At 42.8% G+C, this 19,850-nt stretch overlaps 1 protein-coding gene across 7 annotated transcripts in view; it reads left to right on the forward strand.

Annotated features, from left to right (window-relative positions):
- HDAC4 (histone deacetylase 4) overlaps positions 1 to 19,850 on the forward strand; it is a 286,678-nt gene that overhangs the window by 68,500 nt on the left and 198,328 nt on the right. For 3 of the 7 annotated variants that reach the window (XM_032214587.1, XM_032214586.1, XM_032214591.1), the window contains one exon: positions 9,379 to 9,611. In XM_032214587.1, coding sequence (XP_032070478.1) covers positions 9,379 to 9,611 — 233 coding nt within the window. Of the gene's footprint in view, positions 1 to 577; positions 888 to 3,584; positions 3,672 to 9,378; positions 9,646 to 19,850 lie in introns of those variants that run through there. The other 4 variants (XM_032214590.1, XM_032214588.1, XM_032214592.1 and 1 more) reach the window with 4 other exon arrangements.

Consider the following 19,850-nt stretch of genomic DNA (forward strand, 5'->3'; position numbering starts at 1 on the left):
TTTTGGCCTCTGCACATCTTATTCTGATCCCCGCCACCTGGAATGGGCAGAGGCATGTGGAGGCTGAATACGGAGCATACAGAGGTGGCAATAGGCTATGGCAATCCCTGCAGCCTTTAACAGCTGATTGTTGGGAGGCCAATCCAACTGACAATCAGCTGCTTATGCTGATCAGGCTGTGCTGAAATTAAAACTGAAACACACTGTTTGCTGCAAGGAGGCAGATTTTTTTCCCCTTGGGCTAATCAGGCTAAACTAAAACAGGCTTTTTGCTGTTTGCTGCAAGGAGGCAAATTGCTGGGAAGCAGAGGCAGATTTTTTTTCTTGTTTTCCTCCCCAAAAGCTAAGTGTGTCTTATACTCGGAGCATCTTATACTCCAAAAATACGGTACATGTCTTACAATGTGTTTATTGACCCCTATGAGATCACTAATATTTTAATATTTTAAATTATTCAAATTCCACCAAATTCCCAATATCTCAGTTTTTATAGACACCAATAAAACCTTATTAATTTTTTTTAAAAATCGGTCTCAGGGTTATGTCTCTAAATTTCCCGAATTTGTAATCCTTAAAGCTCTTCAACATCTGATTGACGTTGCAGTGAGAATGGCTGGAAAATAGTGGAGCTCCGCCAGGCTCCGTGAAATGTAGCCGGCAATTGCTTGTTGGGAGACCCTGCAGGGTTAAGCCACCCTGGAGGGGTGGTGAAGAAAGGAGAGACACTTCATCGATCGCGAGGAATTCGCAATTTCCTCATTGAGCCGAAGAAAGCTCTTCTGAACAGCAGCAGGAACAATGGCCATTTTTGGTCAGTCACTAGCTGGGATAACCGGGACATTAAGATTTTGTGCCAGAGCAATACATGGACAGAGCAGTGAAACTGGGTGAGAAAATTTCCAACTTCAATCTTAGAGATTTAACCCAAGTTAAAAGCTTCAAAAACTGAACTCCAAACACTAAGAAAGTAGTGATTGTATTTATGGAGAATTAAAGATTAAAGAAACTAAAGAGGAAGATTAAAGACTGAGAAGTAAAAGAAAAACCTAAAAGATTATTTAAACTGCAGAAAGCTTGGAAAAGCCAAATAACATTGTGAAAATTGAATATTGCTTTTCTAAATCAAAATCTTTACCCCCCCCCAACTGGGTGACAATCAGCTGTTTTTGACTTTTATACTTAGTTGAACATTGGAATAGGGAGCAGAGGACCCATCTACTGGTGGAAGAAGATTACTGCAACATATAGAATTTAAAGGATAATGATGAGAGAAAGTAAAAAATATCTGGAACCTACTTGACCTTGACTTTATCTTAACAGATGATTGGATGCTGGGAAATATCTATTGAGTTCTTTGAAAATTTATAAAGTAAACATTAAAACATGATTGGAACTCCCTCTCTAATTCTGATGTGATAGTACACATCTTGCAGGTCCAGTTTTGTGAAAATCCTCCTCTTTGCCAAATGAGCCAACATGTCCTTCATTAGGAGAAGGGTACATCTTTTTTTCCCCCAGCACACAGCATTGAGCTCACAACAGTCTACATAGAAATGAAGAGGCCTGTCCTTTTTCTCCCTAAACAGGACTGAGGCAGCCACTCTGGATTGTGCCTGTTAGATAAAGTTCCAGGCTAAGTTCTTGTTGATAAAGAGACATAGCTCATCCAACTTACTGGGGATCATCAAGTTGAATTTCGATTTTGGTAGCTTGGCCTCTGGGATGATCTCAATAGGACAGTCCGTGTATTTGGGGGAGGGGAGCATCTGATCCTTTTTTACTAAATACATCTCTCAGGACTCGGTATTCTGACACTCTGGGGAATGCCCGGAAGGGATTTGAGTATGTCATGTGACATCACATGACGTGATCAGGTTTTCCCTTGCTATAGAGAGATCAGACTGTGATTAATGTCATTTTGTATAACTTGGCAATTTTGATGCTGCTGCTATTACTATATTGTTATCCTGGGATGGTGACATTTTTCAGTGGGAAGCATTTCTTCTTTTGAGAGCAAGGCATTGGAATTTCATTTTAATGTGTCTGTTGTGCATATAGGTAAATGACAATAAAGATTAAATATATGTGGAGATTCTCACATTATCCAGGTCATAGTTGTCTCAAAGGTGCTTTTTTCCCTTTCAAAAGGCAACTGGACTGTTCTTTATTTGAGGAAGAAGAAATTTCATTTCTCATCTAAGAAGCTTCATCAGTTGTGAATGGATGAAACTTGGATGAGGTGAAATTTCTTCTTATTTATGGTGACAGCTGACTAGATTCTTGTGTATAGGTTTGAATAAATCTTCTGTGGTGCAAAATGGTTCTGATTCTTTCCTACCCGTATTATTTTCAAATATCAATATGCCTTAAAAAAAGTATACTACTATTGACAGTGATATTTTTAATCATCTATGCTTTGCAACACAGATATATGGTATTTCTAATAGTGCAATGTATTGGATAAAAACATCAGCTGTCCAGCTAGCAAATCCAAAAGAGAACTCTTGGGACAATGTTCTTCCCAAAAAGTAAAACTTTGGTGAGAACCCCACATAATTAAACCTAGGCTTGAAAAATGGCTGAGTGACCAGTCACTCTCTACCAGGCCAAATCACTTTTTAGTTCCGTATAAAGTAATGAAGACAATAAATCTAACAACATAAATAAATCATTTGTGAGAATGATGACCTTCTAAAGGAGAAGGGGTGCTGACTGCCTTGTCATATGCCTTTATTTCATTTTTATCCACTTTATTTTTCTCTACTTTTTGGTTTATTGACAATGATGGCATAGCCTATCTCACAGTGAGGGTTATGTGGGAAAACATCACGTAAATATATCCATGTGATTGACAAGCAATGGCAGCAGAAATCATTAAGCAGCTACATTAAGACAGAAAGGTGGAGGCACCAGGGTACAAAAAGCAGAGGAAGAGAGCTGAAAAATTTACTTTTCATTAACCTAGTCAAGTACAGAAAGGTAGGAAAGTCATTCATGCCTTTTTTATATGTTCTTTCTATTGAAAAATTTGAGATTGTGTCAAACTGCTCTACAATATGTTATCTTTTTAATGGTCTTTCATTTTTTATTTAGAGAAGTGCTGACAGGATTTAAAAAGCAAATTCAAAATTCAACCATGCCCTTTTTTCCATTTAATTAATCTTGCCAAACATCTCCTCAACTCACAATAAAATAGCACTGTTCTAATATTTGAGGGGCTCCTACTCCAGCAGGGAGTTGGACTAGAAGACCTCTGAGGTCCCTTCCAAATCTATTATTCTATGTTCTCTTTGTTCTAAATTGGGTGATTCACAGCAGAAGTAATACAGTTGGCTGGACCACACATGCATTAAATTCAGGGCCTATATGATCAAGCTGCATCATTGTTCCATCCTGGAAAGAAACAAGAGGTAGCCAACATTGCAGCAGCTATAAAAGGTCTTGGGAAACTCCAGAGAGTATCAGCTGATAACAGAAGTGTTACTTAATACGCTTTATAATTTAAAAATAGGTAATAATCTTGGTTAACCAGCTGGATGCATTGTCATCAAAATTCATTTCATTCTATTTTGGAACAGGGTATCCTTTTTCTTAAATAAATGGATATTTATCTGCATGATGATTATGGTATGGCCCGAATCTATTCTTTTCAGGCAAGGAATAATTTGAAGGTAATGATATAGTAAGCAACTACTATATTATATTCCTACCTTTTTGATCACTCACACTAAAACAAGTAGAGTCTGGTTTCAAACCAGGAAATGCTGGTGGAGAATTCTGGGAGTTGATGATCAAACATTTTATAGTTTTTGAGATTGAAAAATTGATACAAAGTGAGATATAAAAACTTCTCCTGCTTCCTTCCTAATATTCCTATCACCTTAGGAAGAGAAATGTTCAGTACAGCACAATTGGAAAATTTGGGATTGTGAAATGGAGGAAGTGAATTGAATAGATAAGAATTGAAAGCAGCAAAAAGGAAAGCAAGATCTGAGCCAGAAAGGCGCGAACACGTGCATATCAAATGATTGCCCAGTCCCCTCCCTCAAGTTACCCCAGCCCAGTGTCCAATCTGCAACTCCCTAAGGTGTCATGTGGGGTGCATCTTCAAAGGACCTCATTAGGCTGGTATGCGAGAGGGTTGGCCTTGACCAAGTCCAAACATCAGCCATCAGCATGCGCAGAGGATAGTGAGAACAAAACTCCCTTTCCCAATACCATGCCCCACCCTCCCCATTTCTATGGCAGCCAATAGCAAGCAAACGAAGCAGACCCTGACATCCGGCTCTCCTTCAGAAAAGACATCACCCCTGGAGAAATAACAAAAAAAACAACCCAATAACAAGCAATAACATATAAAATGCAAGGTTTATCAGGATACTTGGCATAGAATTTCTGTAAAAGTCTGGGAGCTCTAACATCGGATTTGTTCACCCATTCAGCCTGGGAAGGGGGAAAATGTTTCCAGGACACAAAATATTGGATGTGACCTCTATGTTTCCTGGAATCCAAGATTTCTTTAACTTCAAAATGTTGCTCTTCTTCAATCAGGAGGGGAACGGGGTGAGAGTTAGGGTGGACGCGTGGCAGAAGTGTGTTCTGGTTTCAGTAAGTTTACATGAAACACAGGTTAATCCTTCTTAAGGGCCTTTGGCAGTTCCAATTTCACTGATACAGGATTTATAATTTTGACAATGGTGAGCCGCATCTAAGGCCTTGTGGGTCATCAGCCAAAATCGTTGAAGTTGATTACTCCACTCGGACAAGGACAAAATCTGCAACTTCTCTTGAGGCAATTCAGGAATGGGCACAAAGTCCAAACACAACTTTAAAAGGGGTCATTCCGGTACTGCTATGTACTGAATTATTGTACGCCACCTCTGCATGTGGCAAAAGGTCAGCCCAATTATCCTGTTGATAATTGACATAACTCCTAAGGTACTGCTCCAGAACGGAGTTAGTCCTCTCACAGGCCCCATTTGTCTGCAGATGGTGGGTGGAGCTTAGTCCCTGGGCAGAGCCTATTAATTTCAGAAACTCTTTCCAAAAGAGGGAGGTGAATTGGACCCCTCTGTCCAAAATAATGCGTTCAGGAACTCCATGTAATCTTATATACATGTAAAATAAACAATTTAGCTAACGACTTTGCTGATGGGATCTTGAAACAAGGTACAAAGTGGACCTGTTTGGAGAACAGATCAGTGATCACCCAAATCACGATATTTCCAAGACTTTCTGGTAGCTCGACAATAAAATCCATTGATATTCCCTTTCACGGGACCCCAGGTCGGGCAACACTTCAAAGAAATCCTTGGGGTTTTCCTGGTGGTCTCTGCGGCTGCACAAACAGGACAACTGGGCTCCAGTTTATGGCGCTTTTAATTTTACTGGGATGGTCATGGGGCCCAATCGGGGACTCACCAAGTGGCCATCATCTCAATCAGTTTCACTTTCTCCTATGGAAGAGGAGGGTTCATTCTCCTCCTGGCCTGGAGGAAGGACATCATCACCTTCCACACCTTCCAGGCCAGTTTCACAGCATCTCCCTAGCTGCCAGACAGGTTCTTCCCTACCGGCCAGGGTCAGTTTTGGGCCATGTCTAGTGTAGCAATTGGGCTCCCAATGCCCCTGCTTTCCTGCTTTTGGTGCCTACTCAGAACTCCCCTCACATATGCACAAACAGCTCACAAAACTCCTGTGTTTACTCAGCCTCAGGCCTCCCCTCCTAGGTTAAAGGTTTCATTCTGCTTCTCGCCTTTTGATTTAGGAGGGGATCATCAAAACGTTTCCTCAGGGCAATCAAGAAAAACCTCAACTCCATTTGAATAGAGATAAAGTACTTTTACTAGATATGAATTGAAAGCAGCAAAAAGGAAAGCAAGATCTGAGCCAGAAAGGCGCGAACATGTACATATCAAATGATTGCCCAGCCCCCTCCCTCCAGTTACCCCAGCCCAGTGTCCAACCTGCATTTCCCTAAGGTGTCATGTGGGGTACATCTTCAAAGGACCTCATCAGGTTGGTATGCGAGACAGTTGGCCTTGACCAAGACCAAACATTAGCCATCAGCATGTGCAGAGAATGGTGAGAACAGAACTCCCTTTCGCAATACCATGCCCCCACCCTCCCTGTTTCTATGGCAGCCAATAGCAAGCAAGCGAAGCAGAGGCTGACACTGAGCTTCGCTCAAAGGGGAAGTGTGGTAAAAGGCCATTTTATTTGCAGGGTGGCCTCCGGCAGACCCCTGAAAGGATAAAATCATGTGTGTGGTGAGGAATTAGCCTTCATAAGAATAATATCAGAGGGAAAAGTTCCCTTTTGGTGAAGGACACAATCCGTTCGCTGTTTGTCTGTTGGCGGTATCCTAACGCCATCCCTGCGTGAGGAAGTCAGCCATGGAATGGAGCCACCACATCAGCAGTAGCACTCCTTGGGGGCCAGGAGCCAGTCCCACTCCCAATCCTGAGGTGTTGAGCGGGAGGAAGTGGTGGTCAGTGTTCGAGGCCCCCCAGCCCACGCAGGGATGTGACCAATTGAGCCCCGGGAGAAGTGCTTGTCTCTGGGGAAAGTGGGTCTCCCCATTGGGAGAGCAGGCAAGCCCCCTCCTGCTCACAAAGGGGATATGTGCCATGGCCTTGGTGAAGGTGGCTGTCAGAGTCAGGCCCATAAACCACAGATCAGAGAGAGAGACCCTTCTCTCCTCCTCCCCCAGGCTCCACGGATTCAGTCGGTTCGCCAAACTGCACAAAAAGTTAGCTAGCAGTTCTAATGAACCAATGCGAACCAGCTACATTCCACCATTGATCTTAGGTATTGTTCCACCATTGAATTAGCTTTCTCTGCCACTCCATTAGTAGTAGGATGAAAGGTAGAGTTAAGCCCTTGGAATGAACCTATCTTCAAAAATTCCTGCCAGAACATTGCAGTAAACTGTACCCCCAGGTCTGAGATAGCAATAGCAGTTAGACTTATATACCACTTCACAATGCTTTACAGCCCTATATAAGCTGTTTACAGTGTCAGTATACTGCCCTCAACAATCTGGGTCCTGATTTTACTGACCTCAGAAGGATGGAAGACTGAGTCAACCTTGAGCCTGATGAGATTCAAATTGCCAAATTGCTGGCAGTCAGCAGAAGTAGCCTCCAATACTGCATTTGAACCACTGCACTATTTTGGCTCTTATAGTCAACCTTGGGATCTCATGCAGCCTGTTCATATGTTGCATAAACATTTTTGCTAAGACCCAGGCTGAAGGGAGCTTTGGGGACGGTATGAAATGTGCCTGTTTTGAGAACAGGTTTACAACGGTTCATATTATAGTGTTCCTGCCATTCTTAGGAATGGTGGGTTGGCTATTGGCTGTAGCAGTCCAGGGGTTTTCCTGGGAAAGCACTTCATAGATGCGCTTACAGGACAACTCACACATAGGCTTCTATGTCCTTCTTCATTCTCGCCCATCAAAACTGTTGTCAGCATTCAAAATATCATCCAAAATTAGAGTCCAAGGCAACTTCCAATTTATTAAGAGAGACATGTTGGCACATCTGTGGAAACCCGAATCTGAGCTTTCTGGGTTTCCTCACCCAGTTGAAAGTTCATGATCTTGCCCCCGTACCCACAAGTTCATCACATGGTCCAATCTTCCACTGCCACATTGGCAGTTCCACCCATCCAGTTCCAATCAGGCTCAGAGGTGCAGAGACAAAAGATAACCTTGGGCTTCTAGAAAGGAATTTTTTATTTTGACAACAACACATTCTACTCCTTACTATTCCCCCTCCCAATTACCCACTAATGAAAAAGCATAGTAAAATAATAGAGTGTGTGGCAGGCCAAAGATCCTAAAAGGAATCGGCTGCAGGCCTGACCACTGTCTTTTTACAAAATGCAAGGTTTTTACAAACCCAAAATGCCCTGCTGGCTTCACATCATGACTTCTTTGTAGACCATAATTCTCTGACTATCTGGGACATATACTTTATTCCCCTTCCATTCTAAGCCTTGCTTTAGCATCAAATCACTCATGGTTTTGAGATCACTCATCCAGGATTTCTTTCAGTTGCAAGGTCAGTGAGTCTCCTCCTGACCCAGGGGGGCTCTTCTAGGGCTGGCTCATACGTGCTGGCACTACAAGTTGTTTGGATGGGATGATAGAATTAACAATATCTTTAGTTCTTCTATACTGAGGCAGGAGCGAGAGAGCATCTACTAGGAAATTCCCCCTCCCCTGGAAAATAGGGCAGAGTGAACTTGAAATGGTTAAAGTACTGGGCACACCAGACCTTGGGACCCTCAGTGCTATCAGATTTTTGTGATCAGTCCAATACTTTAAATGGGATTTTGTTACCCTCTAACAACTACCTCCAGGTGAGGAGGGCCCAGCGGATGGCATAAACCTCCTTCTCCCAGATTGCCCACTACCTCTGAGTGTCAGACAGTTCCTGAGATGTATAGGCACAAGGCTGCAATTCTTCTGTTTCATTTCTCTGCAATAATACCGCCCCCGCTGCCACGTCACTACCATCTGCCTGGATCACGAATAGCTTATCTGGGTTCAGTGTTTCAAGACTGGCTCAACGGCAAAAAGTCTCTAGTTTTTCAAAAGCTGCTTGGCATTCAACAGTCCAATTCAAGGGTTGACTTGATCTCGGCTCCCCCCACCCTTTTAACAGGTTTGTGATAGGCCGTGCTATCTGTGCGAATGTGGGAATGAATTACCTATAAAAGTTGTCTACATTCAAAACACCTGCACAGTGTGATATTGGGGGGTGGCAGCAGGGTCTCAAGATCTGCAAACAGACTCTTGGCATTCCATCCCCATCCCTGACATTCCAACCACCTCCCTGGCGGTTGTTGTCAAGCTGAGAGCGAAGAAGTAACTAGGTGAAAGAGCAGCTAACTCTTGACAAAAACTTAATATTTGAAAAAACAGACTTCAGATCAAAAATACTGTCAATGTATCTACTCTGTTATGGGAAATGCAGCAGCTTTTTTTAAATGCTATTTTCAATTAGATAAAAAGTTAAATAATTTTATGCTTGTAATATTGACATTCTAAAATGTGATTAATATTAATAAAATTATTTTCAATACTTTAAGCTTTATAAATAATATAATGTTAATAATTTATAACTGCATTGCATAAATTTTATTGAAGTGAACATTAAAATAAAAGTAAAATAGAATATCAAGATTTATAACAATAAAAGTGGAAAAAAAGACAGAAAATAGGCTTTAGTGTGAAATTTTTACACTATTATACACTGTTAGGTTTTCAAATTCTAGACACCACTATTTAATATAAGTCATAAGGCAAATATTTTGTAGCTTACTGAATAATAATTGCAGGTGAATGGACTTTTTCTTTTTTTGTAGTTGATGTGTCTGCAACAGTACCTATGCAAGTTTCACCTATGGATTTTCACTTGGATCATCAATTCTCCATATCAGTGACTGAACCTACATTACGCGAACAGCAGCTCCAACAGGAATTGTTAGCCCTCAAACAAAAACAACAAATCCAGAGACAGATCCTCATAGCAGAATTCCAGAGACAGCATGAACAACTTTCTCGTCAACATGAAGCCCAACTACATGAACACATAAAGGTGTGTGATGCAGCTTGAAGTGCAGGGATGTTGGGTATCTGTGCAAGCCTGTGGTTCCTATATATTTATTGTATTTTTAAAATGTGTCTGTGTGTGTGTGTGTTTGCCTCCCTGATTGACTGATGGATTGATTGGAGTATTACTCTTGCTAATGTGCAAGAAATTCAGTTTTCATAGTATCTCAGTGAGTAAGTGAACAATGATAATAAACAGGACTTTACCAAGGGAGTTTTGTGTGGGAGGAAAGGGGAGATGATCCTCCTTCTCTTTTTACTCTTTTTTGTTCTAGTTCAGAAAGATGATTTCTGGAAACTTAGAACCAGGGCAATTTACATGGAAAAAACATTGTGAATTTGGTTAGAATGCTCAGTGGGGAGGTTGCAAACCACATGAACAGCAAAGGAAATATCATGATCAGCAAATGTGTTTTTCTTTCTGCTACAAGTGCTATTGTATTGGAAGAGTAAATTAATGCTATGCTACAACACATGAGGAAAATAATAATTTTCTGAACAGCACAGATAAAGCTCTTCAAGAGAAGGGAAAACCAGAGGACAGGGAAATTTCCCTTTGGTAGAGACTGACATATGGAAAATGTAGTCCAAAGAAGCACTCAGTACCAATATAGCTCAGGAACTGGTGCAGGCTCTCTCTTCAGAGGACACAAAATACTTAAATCCCCATTGATCAAAGAAATTTGAGAGCTGCTTTGAGAAAGAGAAAAGGTGTGCCAAAATGGTGGATGAACCCATGTTGAGAGGGACAGAGATGGCTATATACAGTGCATATTAGAAAAAAAACTGTATTAAAATCAGTTTGCTTCAACTCATATAATTGTAAAGTTGGAACTAGTCCCTTCCAACCTTACAATTATATGAGTTGAAGCAAACAATATTGTGAGGATTCCTGTTCTGTGCAGAGGCTTGGACTAGTCCCTTCCAACCCTCTGCACAGAACAGGAATCCTCACAATATTGTGGATAAATGGCATTTTTTTCCTTAAAACCCTCCATTATGGAACATCCACAAATTCAGGAGACAAGCTGTTCTTTAGGTAAAACATGTCCAATTTCTATATCTGTTCTTTATATATGGAATTTAACTTCCAAGCACCTTATACTCTTTGCTACATTCTTCTCTGTACTCTTTCCAGTTCCTTAGCATTGTTTTGGCATGTGATAACTAGAAACGCCAGGGAGAAAAGTCTTCCATAGGGCAGAGGCTGCTAAAGAAAAGACACATTTCCTAGATCCCATAAGATGGCAACATTTAAAAGAGCAGGCCCCCTCTATCCAATCTGGTAAGATGGGCAGATGGCTTTAGAGAGAGTTGCTATTGTAAATAATTTGATCCTGTGCCATTTAGGGATTTAAATGTTTTCAGAGTATAAGATGCTCCAGAGTATAAGATGCACATTAGTTTTGGGGGAGGAAAACAAAAAAAAAATTCTGCCTCTGCCTACCAGGTATTCATCTGGCTAGCGTCGTTGCAGCAAATAGCAAAGTTAGCTTCAGCACGTTATCTCAGCTTGATTCAGCACAAGCAGCTGATTGGCAGTTGGATCGGCCTCCTGGAATACCTCCAATCAGATATTCCAGGCTGCGGGGATCACCACAGTCCATCGCCACCTCCATACCTTGCATTTTTGCCTCAGTGCCTTGCCTCAAAACACTCCATTTTAGACCTGTTCCAGGCTGTGGAGGTCACCACAGCACATCACTGCCGATGGCTGTCTCCATGCATCACATTTTTGGCCTACGTGTGTTGCATTTTCAGCCTCCTCACACCCCGTTTTTGGCCTCCGCGCATTGCTGCCACTGCCGCTCCCCATTGCCTGGAACCGCCTGAAAAAGTGACACACAGAGACCCAAAATGCAATGTGTGGATCACCCTCTTTTAGGGGGGTAAAAAGTGCATCTTATACTCTGAAAAATACGGTAATAATTAACACCTTGAATTGTGCCCTTATACAGCAATATTTAAATTTACCTTCTCAATAGAGGTGGAGATAGTATCCATGCATCGGTTGACATTGTCTGCCTTCTGATTGGACTGAGTCTGATTAAAGATAGTAAGACACGCCCCCTGTTGCTAACCTTACCCAGCTATTCAACTCAGTCCACTTCAGAGGACAGACATGTCATTGTTAGCTCCTTCGTATGATTATTATTACCACTATAAATTGATAGCTTCTTATATTGTCTCATAATATTGCACTGGATTGAGGCGGATAGAATCATTTGGTCTGCCTGTCCAGTGGGCTGAAGTAAAAGGGACTGTGCCCTTGCTCACACTTTGGGGCATCTGGTTGCCCACGGACAATTGACAGAGCAGGAGAGAGTGGAGCGCTCTTTGTCTATGCCATTAAATGAGGCACAGACCCCGTGTTTTTGTCCTGCGGGTTGAAAATCATGTCTGTTAATTTCCTGAAAGCCGCGGCTGCCTCATTTCACCCAGAGACTTTGACAGTTAGCCGGAAATGCCTCGGCTGAGACGTCGGCTGTCAGCGTGGACTTAAAAGCTTTCAGGCTTTCGGCTTGGCTTGTCTGCAACATGGGGAGATGGCTGGAGAGTGCGAAATGCGCAGAGAGGTTTCCCTTGGCTGTGTGAGCTTGGAGGCGGTTGGATCATTGCCACGCGGCTCTGGCTGACAGCCCTTTGATCCCTCGTGGTCGGCCTTGCCGGCAGTGATAAAAAAAAGCCTTTAAAGTGCCAAGCAAGGACAGACAAGCCCTGGGGGAGCGAGCAGTTGATTTAAGCCTCTGTGAGCTTTATATTTACCATTGCCTCAGCCTCTGAGCAGTTTATTCACATCTACCTCAGCCTCCATTGCATCTGTCACCTGAGGGCCGTTAAAAAAAAGTGCGAGAGCCATTTTGTTGCTGTTACTCTCCTGTCAAAATGGCGCTCCGGTAGCGGCCCTGTACATAGCAACCACCATGCCAGGATCTTAGGAGGAGGTCCTCAAGCCGGAGGACAAGAGGGCTGATCTCACAATGCAATGCTGTCATCAGGCTGCGGCTTGGGCAGTGCGAGCCTCCACCATGGTGTCGTTCTTCTCCTGGTTGTGCCTCTTTTGGCTCCAACAGCTCCGGCAGAGAATCCCAGCAGCTGATTCGAGAGCCCATCAGAACCTAAATAAGATCATGGCGGTGGTCCAGTTTATGGCTGATGTGACCCTCAATGCCACCAGATTTACATCCAGGGCCATGGCCTCTTCTGTTGTATCCCATCATTTACTGTGGCTGCACCAGTGGCAGGCGGACATGAGGCATAAGTCGAGTTTCGCATTGGCCCGCGACAAAGGTGGCTCCCTGTTTGGAGAGGTTCTAGAGCCACTTCTTACAGAGAACAAAGATAAAAGAAAAATTTTGCCTTCAGTTTCCCAGAAGGAGGCTCCCCGCACAACACCGTATACCAGAAGGCAGCCCTTTCGGGCATGACTACGGTACCTCCTTTCGAAGCCACAATTATGGTTCCCCAGGTTTCAGAGCCCGGGGGGGGGGGGTTATCACCAGAGGCAGTGACAACAGGCCTATAGGTACTAGAGAGGCACCTGCCCAATAAGCCCTGTGGGGGGAGGAGGGGGAGATCGCGGTTTCTGCAAGTCACAGGTCTCATCAGACCTCCATTCCCATCAGGAGGGCGTTTGGCATTTTTTTGCAAACCGGTGGGACAAAATTACCTCTGATGACTGGGTACGGCGCACGGTTAGGTCAGGCTTAGCTCTAGAATTCCTCTCTACCCTTCCTCAGTTTCTTTATTCATTGCCAGGTGTCCTGCAATCCGGACAGATAAACCCTAATGAATTCAGCAATACAACATCTCCTGGACATCAGGGCTGTCCAACTGGTTCCGGCTGACCAATTACATCAGGGTTTCTATTCTATTTTTTTTGTTATTCCCAAGGCCTCGGGTGGTTGGAGAGCAATTCTAGACCTAAAACGGCTCAACCGTCATTTGAAATATCAGCGGTTTAAAATGCACTCTTTGCATTCTATTTTAACAGGGGTATGGGAGGGTGACCTCCTCACATCAATTGACTTGACAGAGGCTTACCTGCACATCCCTATTCTACATGAACACTGCAGGTTTCTGAGATTCGGTTATGGGGGCGGCACTATCAGTACAAGGCCCTGCCATTTGGCCTTTCCTTCACTTCCTGGGCTTTCACCAAGGTACTGGCAGCATTGGCAGCACATCTGAGGGCTTTGTCCATGCGTGTCTAATGCTACCTCGATGATATGTTATTACAATCCCGATCAATATCTAGAGCAAGGCCACTTGCTGAGGAAACTAGTGTCGGCTATCAACATCATTCCTTGGGCACGCTTACATACTAGGGACCTACAGTGGTTTCTCTTACCCTTTCAGAAGGCTCGCAGGAGTGCATCGCTGTTGAAGGTCCCTGCTCCCGCAGACGTCCTCCGCCATCACCAGGGGCTACCACAGCCATCACCAGGGACTACCACTTCAGGGTCACTCACAGGGTGACAGTCACCACGGATGCCAGCCTGTATGGCTGGGGGCTCATCTGCTGCCGCAAATGGCCCAGGGACAATGGGACCAGGTGGACAAGACTCACAACATAAACTGGTTGGAACTCAGAGCCATCCACCTGGCCCTCCAGAGGTTTCTCAGAACTGTTGCTGGCCAAACACATGTTAGTCTTGATGGACAACGTGGCCATCAAAACCCACGTGAACCTTCAGGCGGCATAAGGTCTAGAATCTCATGAAGAAAGCCAAGGAACTGGACCTTTGGGTGGAGAGGCACTTGGCTTCTTTGACAACAGAACACATCTCGGAGGTGGTGAATGTTCGGGCCGACTGGCTCAGCCAAGCCAAGATGGACCATGCAGAGTGGCGCCTCCATCCGCACCTATTCCAACAGATCTCAGATCAATTCGGCTCACCAGTTGTGGACCTGTTCACCACCCCACACAACACACAGCTCCCCTGCTTTTACGCGAGGTTTCGGATGCAAGGAGCGGAGGCGACAGATGCTGTCAGTGGTCTTTCCCCCCCCCCCCGGACTTATTTATGTGTTTCCCCTGCTGCCCCTGATTCCTTGGGTGTTGTGCAAGGTGATCACCGAAAAAGCAGAGGTAATCCTGGTAGCCCCTCATTGGCCGTGTCAGCCTTGGTTCGCTGACCTTGTCGGTGGCCAGAACCTGGAGGATCCCTCAGGCCAAGGGTGCCTTCAGCCAGGGAGCGCTGGAGCATCCGGACCCTCAGTGGCTCCAGCTGACCGCCTGGCACTTGAGCGGGACACTCTGATGGAGGACAATTTTTCCTCTAGGGTCATAGGCATGAACCAGGCCTCCAGGAGGCCTTCCACGATCCGCATATATGATGCTACATGGTGTAATTTCTGCAAATGGTGTGGCACCAAGACTATCCATACTACACAGCTTCTGTGCCTCAGGTATTGGAATTTCTCCAAGATGGGCTGGAGAAAAGGTTATCACACAATACACTGAGATGGCAGGTAGCCGCTCTGGCCATGATTCTGACTTGTGGGGGGGGGGGATAACAACCTTTATCCCACCACCAGACTGTGAGGAGGTTCCTGAAGGGGGCGGTCAACTTGATACCACCAGTGGTTTACCGCTACCCCACATGAAATTTGTCTAAAGTTTTATGAGCTCTAAAACCCTTATGCTCTGTAGAACTACAGTTCCTTATGTGGAATGTGGCCTTCCTGGTGGCCATCACCTCCACCAGGAGGATCTTGGAACTGCAGACTTTGTCAGTGAGGGAGGATCTTTGTACATTCCACACCGACAGGGTGGTACTACGGGTAGATCCTTCCTTTACACCAAATGTTTCCTCCTGGTTCCACAGGGAGCAGGAGTCGTTTTGCCCAACTTCTGCCCTTCGCCTAATCATCCCTTGGTGAGACGGTGGCACAAGCTGGATATGTGACGTGCCCTTAAGGTCTATATCAGTTGCACTTCTGACTTTAGCAGGTCGGAAACGCTGTTTGTGTCGTTTTAGTCAGCGACTCTAGGTCGGAAGGTGGCTTCGCAGCTGCATAGCTAGGGCATATAGTTCACAGCATGAGCCGGTGCCAAGAGGCATAACTGCGCACTCCACCAGAAGTATGGCTACTATGGCAACCTGGGCTACACAAGCTTTGCTGGATGAAACCTACAGGGCGGCCACCTGGACTTCACCTTCCCCGTTCATTATCAACTATAAAATAGATAAATTTGCATCTGCAGAGGCGGCCTTTGGCCGTAGGGTCTTACAAGCGGTCCATTCGGCCACACCTGTTTCTGATCGGTACAATAGTGCTTGGGTATGTCCCATGCATGGATGCTATCTCTACTATTGAGAAAGGGTGTTGGTACTTACCTGATATGCCTCTTCTAATAGGTTGGAGATAGCATCCATCCCCTCCCTGCTCTCTAACTCATCTGATTTGTGACCTATTCTGATATTCCCTCGATATCTTGGGTTTCTGTAACTCAAGGAGAGTTATGATTCAAGTTGTTCATGGTAGAAGTATTCTTTCTTAAGACTTAATTGATGAGTTATTGTTTACTTAAGTTATGCTCCAGACACGTTGAGTCTAAGTTTTTTCTTTGCCGAATAGCTGGGTAAGGCTAGCAACAGGGGGCATGTCTTAACTATCTTTAATCAGATTCAGTCCAATCACAAGGCAGACAATGTCAACCCATGCATGGATGCTATCTCCACCCTATTAGAAGAGGCATATCAGGTAAGTACCAACACTCTTTTTATGGCACTATTAAAGCTTTTAAAGTAAATGTAATTTGATAGTTTATTATATATTTTGTGTAGAATTCATATACATATATCTGCAAAAGTTTTCAAAATTTTAATACTGTCAATATCAGTATTCACACCTGTGTATCCAATGGTGGGAAATGAAGGAGAGGGAAGTAACAAGGGAAGAAGACAGTTCATCAAACCAGCTTGTATCAGGATCTTCAAGGCCGTTTTCCTGAGAATGGAATGTTACCAGTTTCATACCTCAGAGTTTTTCAAAACGTCATACCGGCATCACATTGGCTGGCAGGAGGACTGCTCATGGGGGAGGGATTGGGAGCTTTGTATTTTGCACGGGAACACCAGATTCTGCCTGACTTTGTGGTAACCAATTTCATTCAGTAAAAGTTCCTTTGCTTCAACTGAATGGAGTCACAGGTTTTACTTTCCTAAGAAAGCAAACTGGGGCAGTCTGACAAATACAGCGTTTCACATTTTTGTGGGAATCTTTTATTTCAAAAATACCTTTCAAAAAGACTAATTTGTCAATTAAAGAATTTGAACTTTATGATTTTATCATTATGGTTCATCGCACAGTTACCGACATATTCAGATTAGATTTGGCATTTTTATCCACTTATTGAATCCTTCCCAAGTATCTGGTATAGGAAGATGTTGATGTTTTATGGTACTAGAGATATCATCACAGGATTTGAGCTTCCTTTTGCAGTTAACTGAAGGTGAATTTGTCACTGTTAATGATGTTTAAGTGGTGATCCAGTTGCTTTGGGATTGCACCTATTATTATTAATACTACCTCTGCTTTCTTTTGCCACAGTAGTTCTATTTCTATTTGCAGGTCTTTGCTTGTTGTTATCTTCTCCACAAAATACAAAGAACTGCGAATAGAAATTTCATCAGTGCAATGGTGTAGAATGTGGGTTACCTTGCTGCATTTATAATCTTTGCAGGTTTGAATTCTGTGTGGTGATTGGCTGCTTGTAGGGAAGTGTCCATTGATTGGGAGATGGATTGTTCGTTCTAATTGACCTGCCTTGTCAGTTTATTTTGAATGGTTTGGATCTTGCGTCTGATTGGCTAGTAAAACACATTTAGTTCTGTAGTTTGCTGTTGCCTCCTTTATTTTGGTGGCAGGCTTCCAGGATTCTCTGACTTTTCTATTATTTACATGGCTGATAAATTCATACAAGTTATCCTCAAGAAATGACAGGCCATTTAATGACTGTTCAAAACAATGATCAACACCCAAAACTACATACAAACTTGTTTCAAAGTTATGACAGATGAAATGTTCCTGTGGTCATTTGCAGATGCTGTGCCCTCCCCTGCCTTTTTTCTCTCCCATCCCCTGTAGTGCTTAGGCCTGTTCCCCATGCCTCCTAGAAGCAGCTGCCATTTTCAGCACCCCTAAAATAGCAGCTACTTACCAAGCTTTCTGTACCTATGCTAAATTGGTCCTTAAGATAACTTCAGGATGAGCTTCCTAGAACCTTTCCCTTGCTTAATCTCCTTCCTCCTCCCTCAAGCCACATTTCTTCAATAAAAAATAAAAAGCTGGGAGGGACAGATTTGTAAAACTCCCCCATCCTTCCCAATTAGTTGTTAAAACTAATCTCTCCTTCTCCCTCCAACCAATATCCCTTTTTAAAAACCTTACCTGTGATTTACTGTCTATAGTGGGCAGTCTACAGTTTAACCTTTAAACCTTAGCTTTAAATAACCTATTCTTAATAATTTTTACATTTTTGGTTTGCTTTTTTGTTTACTTCAGGGGAAAAAGCTGCAGAAAGATTTTCTGTGAGGGAGCATCCCACAAACTTTACATCATATTGCAATGGAATGCTCTCCTCAGAAGATTCTCTGGATCCCTGCAAGAACTACATTATCTTCTGGGCACCGTTGTCCAGTAGTTAAATGATACAGATATTGGGCCATTGGCTTAGCTATTCTAGTAACTGCTCATGCGTAATTTAATTTTATTCATCATTCATATTGGGTGTTTTTAAAATAATTAACAGAATAACAGAGTTGGTAGGGACCTTGGAGGTCTTCATGTCCTCCTCTGATATACCATTTCAGACAAATGGTTGCCCAATCTCTTTTTAAAAATCTCCAGTGTTGGAACACCCACAACTTCTTGATGCATGTCCTTAATTGTTCTGTCAGAAAATTTCTCCTTAGTGTTAAGTTGATTTTCTCCTTGATTAGTTTTCATTCATTACTTCTTTTTTTTTTTTTATAACAGAACTTTTTATTTTTTCTTTAAAAAAAAAAACACAAATATGTCATCATTTGTCAATCATTAAAACATTGAAGTACAATTTTTTTTTGTGTGTGTACCCCTCCCTCCCTCCACCCCCCCGCCCCCCCTCCTCCTTCCCCCCCCCGACTTCCCAGAACCCGTACACGGTATAGAATTTTAACTAACACAGTCTAAAATCTATTGAGAAAAAAGAAATAAAGAAATTAATGACATTCTAGATTGACCTTAGCTTCTTCTTACTGAACTAACTTTAAACAATTTAAATCATTTCTGATCTTAAGCATAGGCTAACTGGAATTTCTTAGTCCCGTATTTATTTTGTATATAGTCAATCCATTTTTTCCAGTCTCGTTTATATCTCTCATTTGAATGATCTTTGAGATATGCCGATATTTTAGCCATTTCAGCTAAGTTTGTTACTTTCAATGTCCATTCTTGAATTGTAGGCAAGTCTTCCTTCTTCCAATATTGCGCCACCAACAGTCTTGCTGCAGTTATCAGGTGCAGAGTCAAATTGGTCTCTACCACTGTAAAGTCAGTACATATACCTAGTAAAAATAACTGAGGACTAAACTTTATCCTTCTTTTAAAAACATTTTGCATGACCCACCATATTTTTATCCAAAATGCTTTAACCTTTTGGCAGGTCCACCATATATGATAATATGTAGCATCGAGAGAACCACATCTCCAACATTTAGGCTGTACATTCGGATACATAGAAGCCAACTTTTTAGGATCTAAATGCCATCTATAGAACATCTTGTAAAAATTTTCTCTCAGATTTTGAGCTTGTGTAAATTTCACATTTCTTACCCAGATTCTTTCCCATGTATCCAACATTATTGGTTCCTCAATATTTTGAGCCCATTTTATCATACAATCTTTAACTAATTCTGTTTCCGAATCCATCTGTATCAATACATTATATATCCTCTTTATATGCATTAAGCTTTGATCTCTTATTTGTTTAAACAAATTATCCTCAACTTGAATAAAACCAATTTTTTGATCTATTTTCCACCTAGCCTGTAGTTGCCCATACTGGAACCATGTTTGAACTACCTTCTCCTCTTTTAATACCTCTAAAGATTTTAATTGTAATACCCCCCTTTCCGAGGTAAGAAGCTGTCTGTAGGTAATTCTGTCCTGTTTTTGTGCTGTATTCATATTTTCAATTGCGTGTCTAGGAATTGCCCACATGGGTATCTTGTCATTT

The sequence above is a fragment of the Thamnophis elegans genome, chromosome 3 (assembly GCF_009769535.1).
Source record: "Thamnophis elegans isolate rThaEle1 chromosome 3, rThaEle1.pri, whole genome shotgun sequence".
Classification (NCBI taxonomy): Eukaryota; Metazoa; Chordata; class Lepidosauria; order Squamata; family Colubridae; genus Thamnophis; species Thamnophis elegans.